The 21,339-nt window shown below is 51.0% G+C and overlaps 1 protein-coding gene across 1 annotated transcript; it reads right to left on the bottom strand.

The window, feature by feature from the left end:
• Window positions 1-221: 221 nt before the first annotated feature.
• On the bottom strand, window positions 222-21,114 carry SLC15A4 (solute carrier family 15 member 4). Its single transcript, XM_033097122.1, has 8 exons — window positions 20,581-21,114; window positions 14,994-15,289; window positions 10,887-11,055; window positions 10,365-10,442; window positions 9,749-9,917; window positions 3,670-3,825; window positions 2,404-2,562; window positions 222-1,244 (listed from the first exon to the last, which is right to left on the bottom strand). The coding sequence occupies exons 1-8, from the start codon at window positions 21,112-21,114 to the stop codon at window positions 1,087-1,089; spliced, it is 1,719 nt and encodes a 572-aa protein (XP_032953013.1). The 3' UTR covers window positions 222-1,086.
• Between the last annotated feature and the right edge of the window lie 225 nt (window positions 21,115-21,339).

Genomic DNA, 21,339 nt, shown 5'->3' with positions numbered 1-21,339 from the left:
TCACCACCTCGGGAAACCTGAGTCGCGTCAGGAACAAGTACTTTATCGTGATTTTCAGTGAATTCCTGACTCGGGAAACTCTATGCCTTCAATGTGACAGCTCGTGGATCCTCATGACATTGTGTAAATGCCAAAGAAACAATGGCTATGGAATCCATGCAAAGAACTAGTCAATGGGTCTCAAATTGGAGGTGCTTTTGATAACAAAGTTATACCAGAAATACAGCAACAAAGAATAGTTTATTTAACAAAATCAGAACGCCACGTACATGTAAAATAACAATACAAAAGGTGGTGACTAGTCAAACAGTTCAAGTTCACATTTAACACTTTCCATTGTTTGTAACTACATTAATTCTGTCCAAAAGAACTCTCTCCTTACACCCTCCCGAGAAGGGTGCCCAAATGGTGTTTTACAGCAGGACTGGTGCAGGTGTAACGCACTCTTTAAGCTGTTTTGCAGCCTGAGACAGGACACATGCTCTTAAAGACTTCTCGACGCATGTTCTTAGAGGAAGAAAAGCAATGTCAATAGTTTAAAAAATTAGTATCGTTTGAAGCAGTGCCAAAGAATGGGGGAATGGCAAGACGTTTGGCTCACAAAAGAAACATGACCAGGACATTCACACAAAGCCTCTGCAGTGTTTGACCGCACTTCTCTCTTAAAAATCCTCGTGTTCTTCGATATGAGATGTTTATTAATCAAAAAAGAAAAAAATCAGATCACACGGTGTGTGCGAAGGAAATGACAACATCTGTTTGAAATGCTAAGACGCCCACTGAGCTACGAGGAGCCTCCCGAGACCGTGCGCTCTCCATGTGTGGGTCTCGTCCAAAGGAAACCCGCGGCCGGATGGACACAGCAGCCTTCACTTTCGAGAAGCAACACACCTCTGCGGCCCTGTCCAGGAGGCCCAGCGTCCCGGAGACAAACCAGTAAGGCACTTACCGAGTTCATCTGGCTGAAGAGGGGAGACAGCAGTGCAGGTGTCACACAAGCTTTGGGGAAGCCAGACATTCACGGCGACCTAAACCCTGCCTCCCTCAGTCGCCTGCGGGCCCCTCAGGTGGAGACCCTGCGCGGCTTCAGAGCCGGGAGGCCCTCCTGCTGGCGGGGGTCCCACCCGCTCTGGATCGCTGACGGTCGTATTTCACGGAAACAATCAGGAAAAGCAGGAGGGTAGCTCCTTGAATGGCAGCCAGAAGGAAAAAGTAATAGTTCAAATGGCAGCCATTAATGTTACCTGGAAAACGAAGCAAAGAAGCCTATGAGAGATTTTATTGGAAAGATTTTGCCTGTTTAATTTGGTTCCTACTAAGTCAGAGTGACTTTTAAGGGTGGTCAGAAAAAAAAAGAAAACAATCACGTATCTGTAATTCAAAACACAAGCATTTTGTTTTCAAAGCCTTTGCAAAAAGTCACCAGAAGTCAGACATGTCTCTAACAGGGGCTCCGGACTGGGGTCTCTGCTGGGACCCCTCCTGCTCCTGGGACCCCATGTCTCTCCTGGAAGGGGGAAGGGAGCGTTCCCAGAGCCCCTGACAAAGGAACGCAGGGATGTGACCCACTTCTAGCCTCATCCTCAGGAGAATCCACGTCAGTGAACAGTGTGACACCGCACGGCCATCTGGGAAAACTGGCCACGAGAAAAATAATGTCAACTAAGCTGCTTTTTACTTTTTTTTTTTTTTCTGTAAAGAACATTTGGGGAAAGTAAAAAAGCCTTTTGTGTGCTCTGCCAGCAGAAGCAAACATCAGACCGGATGCTGAGTGTGCCCCAGTCTGTTTCATGCCGTGTTTCCTCCCAACGACCTGCAGGGGTTCCCCGCACCCCCATTAGGCAGAGGGCAGAGCTGACGTTTCGGAAGACGGGAGTGAAGACATGCAGAGGGCGGCTGATGTCCCCCCCTCCAGTCCTGGGGTGCTGTGGGATGTCACTATGGATGCCACACAGAGCAGCGAGAACACACGAGGAGACAGGCCTCCGTGTCCTGGGCCACTGGGAAGCTGCCATGAACCGGACACAGCGAACTCGCCTTTTGTGAGCGTGTGTCCAGCGTCCCAGGTGCCACCACTGCCCTCAGCTGGGAAACCCCATACGATAGGTCTGAGTGACGTTTGTTTACTGAGAAAAGGAGCTTATCTGTTGTTTTAACAGCAGACAATTAAAAGGCACGGTCGGGAAGAAGCCGCCACACGGACAGATGTCCATAAACGAAACCGCAACGTGGACATTAAGGTGGACGAGGCGTCTGCCGACCGAGGACGTCCCAGGCCGGCCGGGCGCGGGGACAGCAGGACTGGCCGGGCTGGCGGGACAGGGACGCCCGCGCTCACCCCGCGGTCCTTCCCAACACCCCCTCGCGCAGCGGTCATTTGCTGAGCGGGGACGGGGGCCTCACCGAAGTCCGTGTGGTTGCTCATCCACCCGATGGCCCTGAGCGACACGAGCGCCAGCAGCCCCGAGCCCACGAAGGAGCCGACGCCGGAGAAGAAGAAGAACAGACCCATGATGGCACTCTGCATGGACTTGGGCGCAGCCGAGTAGGCGAACTCCAGACCTGCGGGGCAACGGGGTGTGCTGAGGGCCGGCGCCCGGCTCCTGCGCGAACTGCCCCGACGGGGCGGGAAAGCAGCCAGGGCCGGGGCTTCAGAGCTTCAGAGCCTGAAGCGGGCGCAACGCCCTCCGCTGCTTGGAAGACAGTATTTAGGGGATTCAAGAATCAGAGGTACGAGCGGGAGGCTTTTCCTCCTGGCACCATGACGGGTCCTACAAGACGCGAGGACACAGACTTAGCTCCTTGCTCTCAAACCTCAAGGTAACGTTTGATACGTCAGCTTGTAGAATTCCTTGGTCTTTATGGAAAGAAAGGTTGAGAAGCAAAATTTTCCTATAGTGTCAACTAATGGGCGTATGAAAACAAAGTAGATACGCTAAAATGGGGAACCTACTTAAGAATTCTATTTTAAAGGCAATATATTTTAAAACAATTCCAGCAGGCACAGCTATAAATTCAGATTTTTATAATAACCCGACGCGCAGACCTGCCATGGGTTCTGAAGGAAGGCCCATTCTGTGTGATTTATCCCCTCAGAGATCCGTCAGCCACTCGGCGTGTGAGAGGTGAAAACCACCACCTGCTCCCCCCATGCCTCTGGCCGGCTTCTGCTTGTCATTGATTTTCTCTCCCCGTCCCAGCAGCCAGAACGGTCTGCACAGAACCCACCTGCCTGATCGCAGACTTGGTGGGGAAAGGAGAGCACGACCCAGGAGAACGTGCTTTTAAAAACCAGACTTGTCTTCTTGTGAGTCCGAACTGAAGCACCGAGCTGGGGCCATTTGCACCCTTAGGTCGCGTGGCCGGGCCTGACCAGAAGTGCCGGACCCAGAAAACCACGCCCCCGGAGGGACGCCCTTCTCTCTCTCCTGTGGCCCCTCTAAGGTGGCAGGGGACTTCCACGGAAATGTTTGTGGGGAAGCTGTTTTCACACCACGGAAGGCGAAGCCCAGCCACTGTTTAGTTACCCATTCGTATTCTGACCCACACCTGCCCACCAAAAACCCAAAGCGCTGTTTTTGTCTCAGCATGTTCAACCCCGTAAGAAAACGTCACGGCTCCTGTCACTTTCCGAGCCGACTCGCCCACACCTCTGCCACGGAAGCTCACCTGCAATACTTGCAAATATTTCACTGATGCCAATGAGCACGTACTGAGGGACCTGCCACCAAATGGGCAAGTCAGCGGCGAAATACACGACGTTCCCGATGGTCTGGTTGATGGTTTTCTCCTTAACGAGGTCCAGCCTTTTGCTTTCCAAAATCCCTAGAATTCATAAGTTGGTCAGTACAGCGTTTGCTCATTAACATTTGCAATTAAACTAAACAACTGGATGTCCGCTACCAGGTGTTTGCTGCCACGCACACAAAGGCCGACGCCCAAGTACACAGCTCCCGGAACCCCAATGGAAGGGTGCCCCCCGCTTCCAGCTTCCCGAGTAGGTCACTAAGACACAGGATCACATCACACGAGTTTCACATGGTGTTTATAAGCCGGATGTGCAGAACGTTTAAGCTGATCCTCACACCCCGACTGCTCACCTACGCGCCTGTTTTGCTTTAAAGCAGGGGTGGGGGCGGCGGGGGGGCGGAGAGCCCTGCAATGAAAAGACAGTGCTATCTGCTGGTCCGTAGGTGATACATTTCGAGCCTGTCACATCACGGTAAGGGCTGTAAGCTGATCCACTGCCACTGTCATCACCATGGTAACTGCGACTGATGAGGCACCTGGACCTCAGAAGCCAAAGGAAAGGGTCTGCTCTCAGCCGCACGGCCACCACCGAGTGACGGCTCATCCCACAAGCGGTGGACGACTTGGGGAACTCAGCCACAGCGAAATGGCCACTCTTCACAGAAGCAAAACTAAACTATCACGATAAAGTTTAGAAACGACAGTGTGTAGGCCCGAGGTCTGAGGTTAACAACGTGGCCATGTTTGGTTTTCAAAGAGCTCTCGCTGCAAGTGAAATAACAGATCCCAGCATTTAATGCGTATATAAAAATACACGTTTTAGAATCGCATGGAGGAGGAGAGGAGCCTGGGGCCTGGCAATGGGATATACGTTAAAAATACGAGAAAGACCAGCACAGGGCTGGCAGGGTGATGACGAGAAGCTCTGGAACCTGCACCCCAAGCCACGTCTCAAGTGGCATGTTCAAGCAAAGAGGGAAAGCAGTGGGCAGCTCGCTCCCACGGAAACCTGCACCTCCTCCCCGCAGGCCAGCCGGGGGTCCCCGACCTCCCCATCCTCACTGGGGACAGGCAGGACAGTGGCCTCAGAGCTCCTGCTTTCACTGAGGAACAGGAAAGAGGAAAAAGCAAGAGAAAACAAAGAATTAACCCAGGAAGTGAGACAGAAAATCACAAAACAAACCCAAGGTAACAGAAAGAAATGAATAACTTAATCCTTCACTTAGAAAACACAAACGATCAAACTGATAAATCTAAGAAGTGGAATGACCACAAAATACACACAAGTCTTGGCAGATCTAATAAAAAAGAGAATATGCGCACATGAAACTAGCAATGAGGAAGGAAACACAAAAGATTTATTTAAAAGTCTGTTTTTATCTCCACTAATGATTTTTCTAAAACTCAGTAATAAAATGGATGGTTTACTAGGGACATTTAAAAAAAAAAAGCGCTTAAGTGATTCAAGAGAAAATGAAATCTGCACAAAACTGAGAAAAAGGTGGAAAAGCCATCAAATTCCATCTCAGAGGTCGTGGGCTCACAGATTTTCTAGGTGAAGACCTGCCCCTCCTGGGAGCAGACGGGGGCTCTGCCCAGTCCCCCGAGACACGAGGCACTGACTGGTGTCACGGACACACAGGTGCTAAATGAAACAGCAGCCGATTCCAGTCCAGCGGTCAAAGCCAGCCCTTTTAACAAACAGCCTTTAGTTTAGAAATGCAGAAATACTTAAATCTCAGGAAGCTAATATAAACGAAAAGCAAGCTGGGGGTAGCCAAGCTGGGGGGCGTGGGGGTGGCACGTAATCCTCTTGGAAAACAAAGTGAGACGTCTGAGCAAAATCCAACACTCATTTCTGCCCCAAACACTCCGTAAACGTGAAGTAGTTCAGTTAGCAGCACCCTTTCCAACCAAGAGGCAACAGAGACCTTGGACCTTCACAGGGAGCGAGCCGCTGGAGGCGCTCGTTCGTCAGGTGAGAGGAGACGGTCTGGCCAGTGCTGGCCAACAGGAGGGAGGGAGAATTATTCTAAGAATTGCTGTTTGAAGAGGACGCGTGACCACCATTCGAAAATAATTCACTGAAACTCAGAATTTAAAAAAAAAAAATCTCATATATGAGCAACTAAACATACTAGGTTGGTGCAAAAGTAACTGCAGTTTAAAAGGTTAAAAAAAAAAAAATTGCAAAAACCGCAATTACTTTTGCACCAACCTAATACATAAAGTAGTTGGGAATAAACTTAACATTAAATGGACAGGACCTAAATGAAGAAATGTGTAAGACTGTGCAAGATACCGTAAATGAAATTACAGGGAAAAATTTTTTAATTGGAAAAAGTATATGTAAGGTGAGATAAAATTCTGAATAATAACAATTGATTACATATCACGAAGAAAAAGGAAAAGCCCAGCAGAAAACTGGGCACAACACAAACTGTACACAGAACAGAGCAACGGTTCAATCTGGGGAAAAATCTTCAGCATCACTAAAAAAATACATGAAAGCAAAGATGTGCCGTGTTTTAACCCATCAGAAAAGAGATTAACACAAAAAAGTAACCAGTGCTGACAAGGGTACTGTAACGTCAGAAATTCTGTGCACTTCGGCTGGCGTTTTCGTGCGGGGCTGTCCACCCCACGGAAACAGTAAGACAAGTGCACACATAAGCACACAGAGGGCGTGTTATTAAATAAGGACCGGAATCAGCCATCATTTAATAAGAGAGGACTCATTTTCAAAAATGATAGTACATTCAAAAATGGAAGATTATGTAGCTGTTAAAAAACCATAATTTGAATTTGTAACTGACACAGAAAATGGTACGTATGTAGCACACAGAAATAGAGGGCTATGAACTGTGCGAATGGCTTGTTCCTTTCTGTTTTAAAAAGAGGTAATTTAGCTGTCACAGAAAATGTCGTAGGAAGATATAAAGTGGCCGTCACTGGGTGGCGGGTGGACGAATCCGCCCCCCTCCATCTCTGTATTTTTGATGACCAGGGACTGACTATGCAAGAATCATCTTTAAAAACTCGCTGCAGACCCGCGGTTCTTGGCTCTTCTCTAAGAAGCGAGGACCTGGGGAAAGGCCCTTGGGCTCCGCCCGGGTCCCGGAGTGCGTGCTGGACGCCTGCCCCGAGCCCCGAGCCCCGAGCCAGCAGCCTGCAGCACACACTCCAGCCGGGGACATTCACTGTGGTTCCTGCACTGAAGGCCGTGAAGGGACGTAGGGACCTGAGCAGCAGACATTTCACTAAAGCAATGACCGTAACGGTGAGAATGAGGACCCTAAATGCATGGCAATAAAGGATGGCAGCTGAATGTTTGACACAGAAGGACATTCGTGATACGTTAGGGTGCTTAAAGCAGGCGACAGAGGGAGTCCCACCAGCTGTCACACACCACGGAGGGAACGTGCCTACGCACGTGCAGGTGGCAGTGTGGGCCTCCGGGGTGACGGTGCTGCGTCTCCACCTGTGTGGGGACGACTCCTCCGTACTGAGGGTTTCCCTCCTACATGTAACGTGCATGGCTGTTACTGTACCTTCACGCTTTCCTTACGCTTAGTTTTTCTTAATCAGGCTCACGTCAGCCTACATAGCAGGATTCCATTTGTGCAGAAGAAACATAAACAGTGTACGTGTGCAGCAAAATCAAGACCAGACACACGCCATACCAGCCGTGTGAGCGCTGCGGCTTACGTGATTCTGTGTTTGTTCTTCTTTGTGGTCCTAAGGTTCTCGGCAGGCACGGAATTATGTTAGCAACTAAGGAGCACACACACGTTTTTAAGGGGAAAAGGAAAACTAACAAAGTCACACACTTTCCACTTCTGAGTTCATCAGTTCAGATGCTGCCGTTTCAGACGCTTCTTTTTCTTAAGGAGACTGGAAGAAGCCCCTTAGACTTGCTCTAGTCTCATCTGAGAAACTTTAAAGAAAGAATTATTAGCGGCTGGCATGGCACTAAGTGGAATATACTGATTATTAGGGGTGAATGTAGTGGGTTGAAAGGCCAATTTATTTGTAGTGAAGGTAGTAAGCTCCTAGGCAAAAGTTTCTTTTCTGTCACAATGTTGGTTTGCTACAATAGCTGCAGGTCCCTATTCGGATCCTCACTAGTGCTGGAAAGAAGCTGCGCGAGACGGAGCCGTTTCCGTGACGCTAACACACTGTGCTCAGTCAAGTCATGGGATGTTTAAACCGTGCGGACCAGCAACAGGCACATTCCTTCCCAGGATGTGGCCCCTTAGCAGAGGAAGCCTAAAACTACAAGCATAGCCGGCACTTTCCATTTCTGAGTTCATCAGTTCAGATGCTGCCATTCCCGAGCTGTGCAGCCACGCCAGCTCACACCGTCTGTGTCCCCACGCGTGCCAGTGCCACTTCAAAGGCAGCCCGATTCTGCTCAGCTCAGGAAGCTGCCCTGTGTTTTCTAGCACTTTCCAAAGGCAGCACGGCCGTGTCCGATGGGCATTCTCAACAGTCCCTGGTCTGCCAGCTGTTTCCTGCACAAACAGGTTCCGAAACCAGAGGAACTCCCTGCAAGGCTCTCAGGGCAGCTGGCAGAGACTCCTCAGCCATAATGAAACTGAAAGGGACAGTGGGTGGTATTAAAGGAGCCCAACCCAGAACCTACTAGAAAATGCCTGGGAAACCGAGCACATGTCCTTTCCCACAGCGAGAAAACAGGGCCTCCCCTCCCTGGCATGTGACCAGCGTGGTCGTGTGCAGAGAGAGGGCTCCCCAACCTGGGAAAGGGGGGCGCTGCTGAGACCACAGCCGAGCCTCCAGTAGGGACTCAGGGGAGACAAGACAGACGGACGGACAGCACCTCCAGCCAATCATGGCTCCTCCAGACAGTCCCGCTGACCACCGCCTGCCTGCCTGTGGACACCTGCTTGGAGCCCAGCTGTCATTTAGCTCCATTTGCTCGCGCCTGGCTCCCCATGTGCCTCAGGCCTGGAGAACAGGCAGAATGACAAGGAAAGCACACGGTCCAAACTGCACTCAGACACGACCTCACTGTAATTATCTATTTGATCGAGAGAAAACGTAATTGTCTTCTAAGATGTCGCAGTCTCTGGGATATGGATTTCTTAAGCCTGGGGACTCATTTCTTTACATCTATTAAGTACCCTATCAATATGTTCGCTTGGCGGTGGGAGATGAAGGCTGCTGGAGAATATTAAATTCCGTCTCAGCAGAGCTCAGCATCCAATTCCTCACAGCAGTGGTGATAGAGTTGATTCAGGAATAGTGGCTTTCTTGTTATAAATGAAGCTGTTTTACGGCGCAAGAATTTTCAAATATTAATGAAGGAAGAAGTCCAAATAACTTGGGAAAGTCGCAATACCTCAGCAGAAGACATTTCAATTTACATTCCAGACTAGAAGAATTATGGAGACAGAAAGGGCCCCCCAAAGGGTCGCTGCCCCCCTTGGTGATGGATACTTAAGCATTACGGCTGAACTTTTCCCTTTTTTCTAAGGGGTGGGGGCTGGTCGTGAACCTGTAACTGATGAAACCTTTCTCCAGGAAAACGCACGCTGCCGGTACATGGAGAGCAAAGGGCTCGGGGGAGCGCTGAAGCCTAGGAGTGGACCCGACGTTTAGAATCCTAGGGGGTGTGACAAACACACACCTTCAACTTATAAAAATCCATCTGCTCAGCAATCAGCAGCTGTCCGAAACCTCAGTCAGTGGGGTGGGGACAAGTTTCGTTTGACTCAGTCTAAGCCACTTCCCAGAGCACTGCCCCGGGGTGTGTTCTAGAAGGAAACTGACACATCCCTCAAGAAGCCTAAACTTCCGATAACGAGAAGGTACAAAACGAACAACTCGGGTTTAAAACAACCCGTGGAGTTCTCTTCTAAAGTACACGCTTCCTGATAACACGTGGACGATCAGGCGGGGTCGGTCACTATATTCTGAACTCCCCGCAACCGCCCAAGTCCGTTCTGAGCAGAAATGAGTAGAAGTGGCTTCTCACCTGCAGCGAAGGCAGAACACATGACAAAGAACATCCCGACGGCGATTCTTTTTAGGGACGACGGGAGTAGGCCATTTCTCCTCAACATGGGATCAACCAGCTTATCCTTCAGCGGAATTAACAGAAGGATGAGCACCGCGTCGAACATGGTGAGCCAGGCTGCTGGGAACTGGGATGAAGACGGGAAACACGAGTTTGCTTCTCTGCAGAACAGGGGCACTTACCCGGCCACTGAAGTCTGACAGGGGGGGCTTATCCCAAGCGCATGGCTAGACAGCATTCGGGCCTGTCAGTTTTCAAGACGCCGGCACTGAGGCAAGACATTACTTCTAAACGGATCTGCCTTTATTTTTCTGTGCTTCAAGGTGAGGCTGGGAGATTCAGGTGAAAATATTCATTCATGTTTAATCGACCGACATTAGTCACCTTACTCTAGGAAATGACCCAACCAATAGAAAAACAGTCTCTAAAATAAGTAAAACTTCCACTTCAGTGAGAATGCCTTTGGCTCGTGCTAACTGGTAGCGCGGATAAGGTACCCACGATGGGCAGGAGGGACCTGTGTGTCCCATACACCCCGGGTGATCGTTTCCACATCACTGCCAATCGTTCTCACCGTATGATGAATGGTTGTAATACTGGAAATTTCTGGAATCCTCAAATGAAGGCTCTGTAAAACATACGTTGTCTGCATCTAGGGGTAAAAAGCGGTATCGTTATCCATGAAGAGCTCGCCTTTCAAACACTTCCCGCAACTCGGCCCTCCCCCAGCCTACTCTGCGATCAGACAGACAGTGGTTCAGGTTGGAACAGAGAAGTCAACTATCTGATCACCATAAATTCATCTGGAGATCAACTTTGAAAAAGAAATCAGAGTTATCCAAATGAGAAATCAAACGAAAATAAGGGGCCTGGAAAAACAGAAGCGTACCCATTCCTAGCTGCTACTTTGAAAAACAATTCAAAACATTTAAATGAGCAAAAATGAGTCCGTAACTAAAAACAAGATTCCAAGACCCTAGAGACTCACGGGAAAGAAACCACGGAACCTTATGCACTTCAGTGATGGCCCTGCCGGGGCCCAGGGTCACATTTCACAGGGAGATAAAGGAAATTAAACCTGTTTGTCACCACTCACTTGAAAATACACTGTCCAGTAAGGTATCAAAGCCAAGAAAACAGGGACAATCTTGACAAGAGCCTTCACATCTTCCACTTTGTCTTCTGTAAACGGCCCTCCTCGAGACATCTTACATGAATCAAACAGACTTTGTTTAGAAGGTTGCTGAAAGACTCCACTGCCTTCACTTTGGGAAATAAAATGAAGGAATTAGTTCTTTTCCACCCCTCGAAATCAATTATTTGGTCACAAACTAAGTTTGGGGTAGGAAAGCAGCCTGCTGCACTGAATTTACTTAAAATATCATTTTATTACCTACTAATGGTCCACACCAACCAGAGCTACCCCGATGATTGCCAAACATTGCAAAACGTACCGAAACAGCTGACACAAAGTACTACTGCCAGCCACTGTCACTTTACGAGGCTACAAGGTACAGTGCGGTCCCAGCTTTGGTCCCACGCCAACCGTCCACTTGTGGGAGGAAGGCCTGCAGTTTTCCATCTGAAGCTGGCCACACCTACAGCAGCCCCACCACGGGGTTCGTATTTGAAGAGAAAACTGCGCTGGATTGTTGGGATTTCTAATTAGGGAATTTATCAAATGTCCAGACCTGACAATCAACACGGACGCTGCCGTTAGTCAAATCGTGCTCGTTTATGTAAGATGTGGTCACGGCTGTGATGTGAGGCCGGCCCCGTCCTATTACAGCGGGGAAAGCAGTCATCTCTTATAAAGGCAGAGCTGAGAGGGGAGAGCCAGTGCTCGCGACAGGATGGTAAAGTGACGGGGGTGCTCACTGCTTAGGCCCGTGAGGGTCAGGACACCTTGCCAGCCGCCTACAGAGGAGCCAGGGCACAGAGAGGGCAAGGAATGGACCTGAGGAAACACAGCCTGAGCTGGGGCTGGTTTAAGCCCGGGCAGCGCTGGCTCTGAGCCGGAGGCCCAGCCCTCGGCAGGACACACCTACCCTCTGCCCCCCACCCACAGGCACCACCCCCACCCCCAGCAGGCCTGTTGCTTGGTCAGAACTCAGGCCTTAGGTCCTGGCTCTCCTATTAGCAGCTTCCCTCCCTGGGTCTGTTTCACTGGTGATAAAATGACGGGGTCCCAGTGGACAGCTCCGAGCCCTTTCCTAGCTCCGAGACGCTCTAATGGAGAAACGTGCTCTAACGTCTCCTTAGGGGCACCAGAGAAAAATGTTTTGTTTTAATCGCACACTATTCTCTAAAGCCAGAAACGCCAGTCATCTGCTTTCCAGTCTATAAACTGCTGTCCCATTTAGCTGAGTTACCACTATTTTAAATCATCTTTGTCTTACAATGTTCACATTTTTAATCTGAACTTTAAGAGTACAGAAAACTGAAACCTGTAACTTAACATTTTAGTCAAATTTTGGACAGAAACACTAAATTTATTTCCACAAATATTTCCCGAGCACCTATGATCTGCCCAACCCCATTTTAAGTGGGGACTGGGGGTACTCGAATAAATAAAAAAGATACCGTTCCTATCCTCATACAGCTTTGTCTCTTAGGGGAAAAGAATCAGAAAAAAAAAAAAAAAAACCCACTCAGAGTGAACCTCTAAATTCCAAAGGTATTTTTCCTACTTTCATTCGAGAACATTCATAGCTGTTCCAAATTTTTTTTGCCCAAATAAGGAAACTGAAAGTCCTTATCTATCTCATAGGACTACTACTGTCATACTGCACGTGTGTTTCTAAATACACTTATATGTCGAGTAACACCCATTTTCTCACCGGGAATCACTCACACAGGCTACTGGCTACATTATTTTTGTTTCATCTCATTATATAGTTAAAGAACTGCTAAGTCAATATGCATCGAAAGCCTGACCTAGCTCATACATATTGTTAGTGTATTATTTTTGCAGCATACAAAGGTCCAACGTGGAGGCACGGTCACTCATGGCACGGAACAGACAAGTCAATGTGATGAGGAGACCTTGCTCCCCGGAACTGTCCGCAGAGGCTGTATGCACACGCGTGTGCCTTCTCTGGGAAGAGGGTCCGTTAGTGCTCAGATTCTCAACTCCAAGAGGTACGGATCTCAAAAAAGGTTTAGAACCATTTCCACTCTGCTCTGATGAACTGACTGGGGGGGTTTCATTTAAAATTGGCACTAAATCATCCTCAAAATATACACCAACCTAAGTCAGAAGGAAATGGAGATGGGGCAGATGAAATGAGAGCGCCAATAAGGAAACGTGGGGCGCTGCCTGCTCCCTTCGGATTCTAAGACGCACACTTTCGTGCAGTCGTTAATATTAAAGGAGGTGTCACCGGGGGCAGGTGTGCTGCTGGGAGCTGTGCACACATCAGCGCACCCAGGCCTCACGACGTCCTATGGGACGCGTCCCTTTCCACTGCACAAAAGGACACACAGACTCTGCAAGGTCATTACCTGCCCGAGGTCACAGAGCCTGGAACCTGTGCATAAGGAGAGAACAGTTTGAGAATTCTCTGGGCCATCAACTTTTCTGCACGCTACGTAGTCCTTTTTATCTTAAGTATGCCAAAGGAGGCGTCCCTAAACAAACCTAAAGGGAATCCGATTCCTGAGTGAAAATCCTCTTCACTATGGCACCTGTGCATTAAAACCCACCAATGTCCCCGGAGCAATGGGTCCTCTCGCAGAGCGTCTACCAGGAACCAGGCACACACGCACACTGAAACGCAAGGGGTTCCTTCCAAGGATGCGGTTTGCTAAAGGGCCTTCCGTGTGTAGGGTGGACCTCTAGGGTGGGAAACCCTGCTTTTGCCTGGAGAAAGGCGGTGCCTGAGGAGAGCACCAGTGACCGCTGCTGGGGCGGAGCCATTTTCACTCTGAAAACTGTGCTGTGGTCCCACCGTCTGTCATTCTCAATTGCGAGTCACCATGCCACACTGACCCACCAGGATTCCAGGTCCCACGGGTGGCTGAGACCCGCTGGAATTCCACACAGGGACAGCTGAAGGAACCAGAGGTGTTCAGCCAGGGTGAGGGGCCACAAAGGCTGTTTCGGTGCGGCTGCAACTCTCCCCCGTGGAAGGGACAGCAGACATTCCTTACGGCTCCCAGGACCACACGAGACATTCAAGCCACAAGGAGGCAGATGTGGGGGCCGGCCTGGAGAACACTCCAGCCATCAGGGCCACCCGACCAGGAGCGTGCGGTGCCACAGGCAGGCAGCCCGCGTGCCTGAGGTCAGCCTCAGGCTCAGGGACTGGCCGCCCCCTCCAGAAGGCCACTCGATGGACATGTTCCCTGAGGTGCTGACTACACGGGTCCCAGCAACTTCCTGGGTGGGGGACTGGATCCTGACTGCACTGTGGTGACGCAATGGAACAAGTCTGTCCTACTTTCCGGAACTGGACAGCCAAAGGGACGCATTTACTGCATGGAAATTATACTGCAATAAATAGCAAAACACAAATTCTGAGGTTTCTCTTGGGCAAATTCTGAACGTGGCTTTAGAGATCGGCAAAGGGGACCCCCTTTGCCTACGGCTGTGGGACTTCCCCAGGTCAGGGGACTTTCAGGGCCGAAACCGGGAAGTCCCACGCCAATGAGACCTGGGGCTGCACCTCAAAATTCTGCTGTGTCCTCTGTCAGAGAGCGGCTGGCGTGACCATCGGATCAGGCGGCCCTTGCTGACCCTTCAGATGCTGACCCAGAGTGTAAGTGCTGACTGTTTGGAGGGGTCATGGAGAGGTACCTACAAAGTAAGCAACTGCTGCTTGCTTTCTCATTCAAAGGACTGTGCAAGCTTTTTAAACGAAGAAGAGAAACGGACAGAGTATGTGCCGTCTCCTCTAAGCCTCTGCACCTTTCTACTGTACCCTCCGCATATAACTAAGCAGTCGGGAGCTGCCATCGGCATCAGCGGGGAGACAAGATCACGGGCAGGTTAAAATGTCAAAGCAGAGCGAGTCAGGCTGCTGGGCTGGTTTTCAGGCACCTGTACCCGCCTCCTTGCTGGCGACCTGAGTTACAGGAAGTGAGACGTGAACCGCTCCGCCCAGTGCCCCGCCCAGTGAGCAGGTGACAGACAGGAGGCAGGTGCATCGGCTACAGCGAGCGCTGGGCCCCGCCGGCGAGCCCGTGACGGGGTCACACTCACCCACTCTGACCGTGCTCTCTAGTGCGCTTCTGCGGACGGCAGGAATATGCCAGAATCTTGAACATATCGGTGAAGGCACTGCCGTCGGGGGGCTTGGTGATGAAGCAGCTCTGGCCGCAGAGGAAGATGAGGAAGGAGACGCCGATGCAGACGGTGGGGATGGCGTAGCCGCTCACGAAGCTCACGTTCTGCTGCACGTAGGCCGTGCCCCCCAGCGAGACGATCGCGCCCAGGTTAATGCTCCAGTAAAACCAATTGAAGAACCTCCGTGTGGCTTCTGGGCCTCGGTCTTTAACCTGAAACAACCGGCAGGAGACAGGTGGGAAAGCGTCTGAAAAACGTCAAGGATGAAACACAGACGTCATGTGTTTACGTTAAAACTATTTTTTCTGTGTTACAATTACTGCTGTCATCACAGCCTGGAAGAAGTGCCTCACGATCATGATGTTTACTGATCCATTCGGGGTCCCCTGACCAAAACTGAACAAAGCATCCTACACTCTTCGTTGCTACACGTTCTGGCTAATGTGTCTCCTAATTATGCTTAAATCCAACAAATCCTGGAGAGGCTCCCAAAACATGGTGTGGACGACCTGCCTGGGGCCTCCTGGGGCCCAGGCGTCTGCATTTTAATCAGCTTCCCAGGAGACTTTTCCAGTCACAGCTCCATAGCTCCCGCCGGGAGAGAACTGGAGCACAGAGGAAATTACAGACTTTAGATCAGCAAGGCCACCACTGGGATCAGGGGACATTCTGACAAGGACAGATTCCTGGAAGACTCGAAAATCCCTCATTTCCCGACTTGGACAAACACACGCACCGAGGGAACAAGCCATTTCTGGGTGTACAGTCTCCACAAGACGACTTCCTTACAGGGGGCCCATCTCATTGGTGACAGCCCCTGGTGGGGGGGGGCACCCACAACTTCCCTTCCCACTTGGGTTTTCACATCCACACCAGCCAGAGTCATTTCATAAAACCTGGAACAAGCTTACTGACTAAAGGCTGGCGCTGGCTCTCACACAGACCGTCTCGTCCGCTGTGCTAGACTTCCTGCTGTCTCGTCCTGACCTCACAGGTTATGGAAAGGCTGCACAGTTTCTGTTCCAGGACCAGATCTGCTTCTGGTCTACAGGGCAAACTCCTAAACACCAGATGAGGCTTCTCATGGAGCCCAAACACCCAACTACGATCCACAAACGCGCATCTTTTAAGCGAGCACATTACTTGACGATACTTGAACCTCTGGTTTTTACGGTGTTGGCAAGTAACATGCTTGAAGTAATTATATGGTAACCACCATCCCAAGCTCCAAACCTGAGTTCTACATAAACTACGTGTTCTCAGGAGAAGCTTACACTTGCCTCCCACCCACACCTGAACTGCACAGAGGTCCTAGACCAAATGCTGGCCCGAACACTGAGTAAATGACTCGTCTGGGGAATTTCTCCTCGGTCTAGGGCAGACAGCTCTTCATGCGGCGCAATGCATCTCAATGTCACTAAGCTGGATGTGACCTGTCACGCTCTCCTGCAAACAGACCAGAGGAAAGAAAAACTGTGGGCAGAGAAACTATAACTAAAGATATAAATACAAGTAATTGGGTGGGGGGGGAGCTTACAAGGGAAGGGGGCCAGTAAACAGGAATCTACAATTAATGCAGACATAATTTAGGAACACGGAAATACAGCGGCGCGGGCCTCCCCATTACTCCAGGGGCACTGTACACACAGTCCCAAGTGCTTAGATGTATCTTCTTGAAACAAAGCATGAAAAAATTAACATTTAATTAGTCTGGCAAAATCCCGACTAAGGTTCCATTCACACTCACATCCGGTGTAAACCTGCCAGCCCACTGACTAAACTTCCAAGTGGGAATCACCAGAAACGACATGCGAGGAAGCTAAGCCTGGTGCCCAGGCCCTAAATAACCACATACCAGGGATTCTTTGGGAACAAATGGGAAGCTGGCTCCTACACACTGCAAATCACATGCCAGGTGCCCCGGGCTGAGGCGCCAGCAGCCATCACTGCATTAGTCACATTACGTCATCGTCCCCGCCGTACACCAAGGGCAAACAGCCTTTCACGTGACTGCGGAAAACACGAGGCTGCATCAATTCAGAGGAGAGCGGAAAGATCAGAATCATGGAGCCGAGAGCGTGGCTCAAACAGCTGGCTTCTTTGGGAAAATGCCTTAAAATGCACACGAGTGAATTTTTTCCTCTAGAAAAAAATGTATCATTTGCTGTCTCTGTTGGTAAAACCGTATTTTCTTCTTTCAGACTACTACTTCAAATCCTCAATTCACCCATCAAGAATGATTGTGACCTTTGAAAAAGGTAAAGCACTGGGGGAATATATGGGGCTGGCAGGATTCACATCAAAATCCATCACCCTTAGAATCTTCAGCTACTCATCTTCTTTCCAAAGTCAACCCGGGCCTGAAGCACAGACTGACCCCATCCATCTCCACTTCACGTGTTTCCCAGCGGCCCCACGCTGGAGACAAAGACGTGCGTGATCGACAGCAGCTTCAAAACATAAATAGCTGTCCTCAAAATGAGAAGGGCCAGGAGATGACAGAGACCTGACACGCTTCACGCCCCAGACCACGGCTCCCTTCACCAAGCAGCCAGCACCCCTGGGAGGGCAGCGTCTGAAATTCCCTTCAGAGACCAGCCAGCCAGCACCTGGCATGCAGCCAGCACCTGCCATAAGGGTACTTTTTCCTTCGACATGATTTTAAAGAGACATAATTCACACACTAAAAAATCCACCTTTTGAAATGTACAGCCGAGTGGTTTTCAGTCTGTTTCCAGAGTCGTGTAACCATCACGTAACCATCCAATTCCTCACTCCGGTCACACCAGCGAGAAATTCCCTGTGGTCACGCCCCACCCCCCGCCCCCGGCCACCACTAGTCTACTTCTCTTCTCTCGGATCTGCCTGCCCTGGACGCTTCATGTAGATGGAATCATGCACCCCGTGGCCTGCTGTGCCTGGTGTGTCTCAGCATGTTTTCGAGGTTCCTCCACGTTATATTGAGAGTCAGCACTTTGTTCCTGTTTATTGCATAATATTCCACTGTGTAGATGGCCCACTTTTGCTTTATCCGTGGATCAGCTGCTGGACATCTCCTTAATTTTCACTAAAAAAAACTTTAAACTGATAGAAAAGTTGAAAGAATAATTAAGAAATACACCCCCGTATCACTCACTCACATCCTTAGTTCTTCGTCTGTATCTTTGAAATACTTTTTTAGGCTGAACTTTTTAAAAATAAGTTGCAGCATCATATTTCACCCCGGAGATTTCGTCATGAATCCCCTAAAAACAAGGCCATCCTTCTACACGACCACAATGCCATTATGACACCTGAGAAACTTCACATCAACACAAGTGTGTCTAATATGTTGTCAATATTCACTTATCCCAACTGTCTGAAACAAATGCCTTAAAAAACCTGTGGGACCTCCTCACGAGCACGCGCTGCTTCTGGCTGCCCGGCCTCTAACACTGCCGCGTCTGCCGTGCTCCTGGTTTCCCCGAGTGTCAGACGTGGAGAGATTAGGCCACTTATCTTGTAGAAGAGAACACATTTCTTTTTAATGTCCACATTTAACGACGCCTCAAAAGAGGGCATATTCTGTCACGTGTTGTAGAGAACCCCTATAAGACCATTTGTTCTTTAAGCAATTACATTCATTTCGCATCTGTCATCTCCCGGAGAACACGACCTTTTAAGTCATCACGCCTGGGTCCAAACCCAGCCACCCCACTCACCAGCTGTGTGCCCTGGGTGGGTGAAACCCTCGAAGCCCGTTGCCTATAAGACAGAACAACTGTAGCATATAAATTGTTGGGGGCTTAGTAGGACCATGTAGGAGGAGCACTCAGAGCAGGAAAGGGCCTAAGACTCATGTCACCCTTCAACCCTGTGGCCTGGCCATTAAAGATGGACAACTGTGCTCCCAGCAGGTGGCCTCTGCTGTGGTCTGTGAGCTGATGGCACCTCAAGGCCAAAGCCACACGCCCCGGCCTTGACACCCGGCCCCCCGCCTTTCTTTTGCTCCCTCACAGAACACACATGTCCCGCTTATCTTGGTGCAATGGCTAAAGTGTGGACTAAGAAATCGGACCTGGACTAAACCCCTGGCTTGATCACTCACTGCCCACAGGACAACAGCAATGACCAATCCCTGCTTCGTGCCTGGTTCCTGGTCTGAAGAATGGGTGTAAGAAGATCCATGTGAGGTTCAAATGAGATCAAGTGTGTAAAGCACATTCCATGGTGCAGGGAATGAAGAACTCGGTACACCAGGCAACTATTACTTCCAACGTCACTACAAGGTGTCGCCTTACTGTGCTGGATAGCCTTATACAGGTATTGGTAAAGCTCAGATCCCAAAGACCAGGCTCTCCAATGCTGGCCCAGTCATGCACTAGCTGTGTAGCTTGGAGCAAATGACTTCACATCTCAAAGCTCCATTTCCTCATCTGTAAAATAGGCACAGTACGAGCAGTGGCGTCGTGTGGACTAATAAAGTACTTAGCACACAGAAAGCCCGCAGTGAATGTACGCAACTACATGGCTACTTAACAGAAAACCTAGGAGTTGTCTTTCCTCTCGCTCACTCGACCTCCATAACTCATCCCAAATCCACACACATCGATCCACGCCCACGGCCCCACTCTCTTTCATCTGGCAAATGTAACACACTCCTACCTGGCGTCCTGCTGCCACCACTTCCCATTCAACCTAGGTTCTCCACCGTACGTCCGTGCTCGTCGTCTGACCAGCAGGGCCTACATATTTTAGGTTTTGAGAGACGTTCAGTCTCTGTCCCAACTACTCCATTCTGCTCCTCTACTGTGAAAACAGCCATTGCGCTGCCGAGAAGCAAACAGAAACGAGTGGGGCACCCTCTGTTTCAATAAAATTTTCTTTGTGGAGACCGAAATTTGAATTTCATAGAGTTTTCACTTGTCACAAAACATTCTTGTTTTTCTCCTTCCATTTAAAAACCCAAGACGCATTCCTATTCTTAGCTCCAAAAACAGGAAGTAGCCCAGATTTGCCTGGCAGGCCACAGCTGCCACGCCTTGGGCAACAGCAGTTGAATCTTTTACAAACATAAATCAGATCATATTACTCCCCTGCTGAAAATCCACAAAGGCTCCGTACTGTATGCAAAGCAGACGTCCAACTCTTTATCAAGCCTCCCAGGACCTGGCCCCTGCCTACCACCTCTCTTCCCACTTTAAAAAACACAGCGTCTGACCTCGTGTAAGTTTAAGGCGGACAAATGTTGATTTGATACATTTCTGGATCGCAACACCACTGCTACCGTAGCCACACCACCACCAAGGATTTCCTCTCTTCCCGGGCCCAGCCGCCTTGTCTGGGAAGCTCCCTTGATACTACTGTCCAGGTGACCCCTCAAATGGCTCCTTTGCAAAAAGGAGGTGCCTCTATTGGCAGCCATCTATCCGTATGCCCCGTCCCCACGGCCCCCTCCCCAGGGCTTATCCCAACGGGTCCTCGGAGCCTGTGGACGTCCGCGTCCCGCACCCCGCGCGCTCACCTGGTCGGCGCCGAAGGGCGTGATGTTGGCCTTGACCGCGCCCACGCCCAGGCCCACGATCGCCAGCGCACTCAGCGTGGCGGGCGCGCAGTAGCGGGTGGGCGCGTCGGCGCAGGGCGGCGCCGAGCAGTTGCGGAGGCGCGTGGGGTGCGGGGCCCCGCAGAGCGCGGCGCGCGTGGCGGGCGCGGCCAGCAGCGGGAAGGCCAGCATGCCGAGCAGGTAGAGCGCCAGGCTGAGCAGGATGGCGCGCGCGCGGCCGAGCAGCGCGTCGGCCAGCCAGCCGCCGAACGGCGACACCAGGTAGGTGAGGCCCATGAAGAGCAGCAGCGCCTGGCTGGCCTGCGCGCCCTCCCAGCCGAACGGCGCGCCGTTCAGGAACAGCACCAGGTTGGCGGTGACGCCGTAGAAGGCGGCGCGCTCCAGCAGCTCGGTGAGCAGCACCGCGGCGCACGCCGCGCGCCGGCCCGCGAACGCCGCCCGCCGCGCGCCCAGCAGCGGCGCCCGCTCCCCCGCGCGCCCGCCCGCGCCCTCCATGCGCCCGCCCGCCCGCCGCTGCCGCCGCTCTGCCGGCCCGGGCCGCCGCCCTCGTCGCCAGACCGGCCCGCCGCCGCCTCGGCCCGCCCCCCGAGCGTCCCCATTGGGCGGGCGCGCCCCCGCGGGAACTTCCGGGGTCACCGGGAAGCCCGCCCCGGTGGCGGCCGCGCTTCCGCCGTGGGTGGGGCCGCGGGGCGAGGCGTTCCCGCGGGCACGGTCCATGAG

Source organism: Rhinolophus ferrumequinum, chromosome 25 (genome assembly GCF_004115265.2).
Source record: "Rhinolophus ferrumequinum isolate MPI-CBG mRhiFer1 chromosome 25, mRhiFer1_v1.p, whole genome shotgun sequence".
Taxonomy (NCBI): Eukaryota; Metazoa; Chordata; class Mammalia; order Chiroptera; family Rhinolophidae; genus Rhinolophus; species Rhinolophus ferrumequinum.
The sequence above is the reverse complement of the archived record's forward strand: the minus strand, read 5'-3'. Positions and strand labels throughout refer to the sequence as shown.

Excerpts from the sequence above, each read along its gene's own strand:
- SLC15A4 (XM_033097122.1), bottom strand. The coding sequence starts at position 21,114 with ATGGAGGGCGCGGGCGGGCGCGCGGGGGAGCGGGCGCCGCTGCTGGGC. Across the intron at positions 10,443-10,886 it reads ACTGGACAGTGTATTTTCAA|ATGCAGACAACGTATGTTTT; the intron begins GTGAGTGGTGAC and ends TTTTACCCCTAG. Across the intron at positions 3,826-9,748 it reads GTGTTCTGCCTTCGCTGCAG|GGATTTTGGAAAGCAAAAGG; the intron begins GTGAGAAGCCAC and ends TATGAATTCTAG.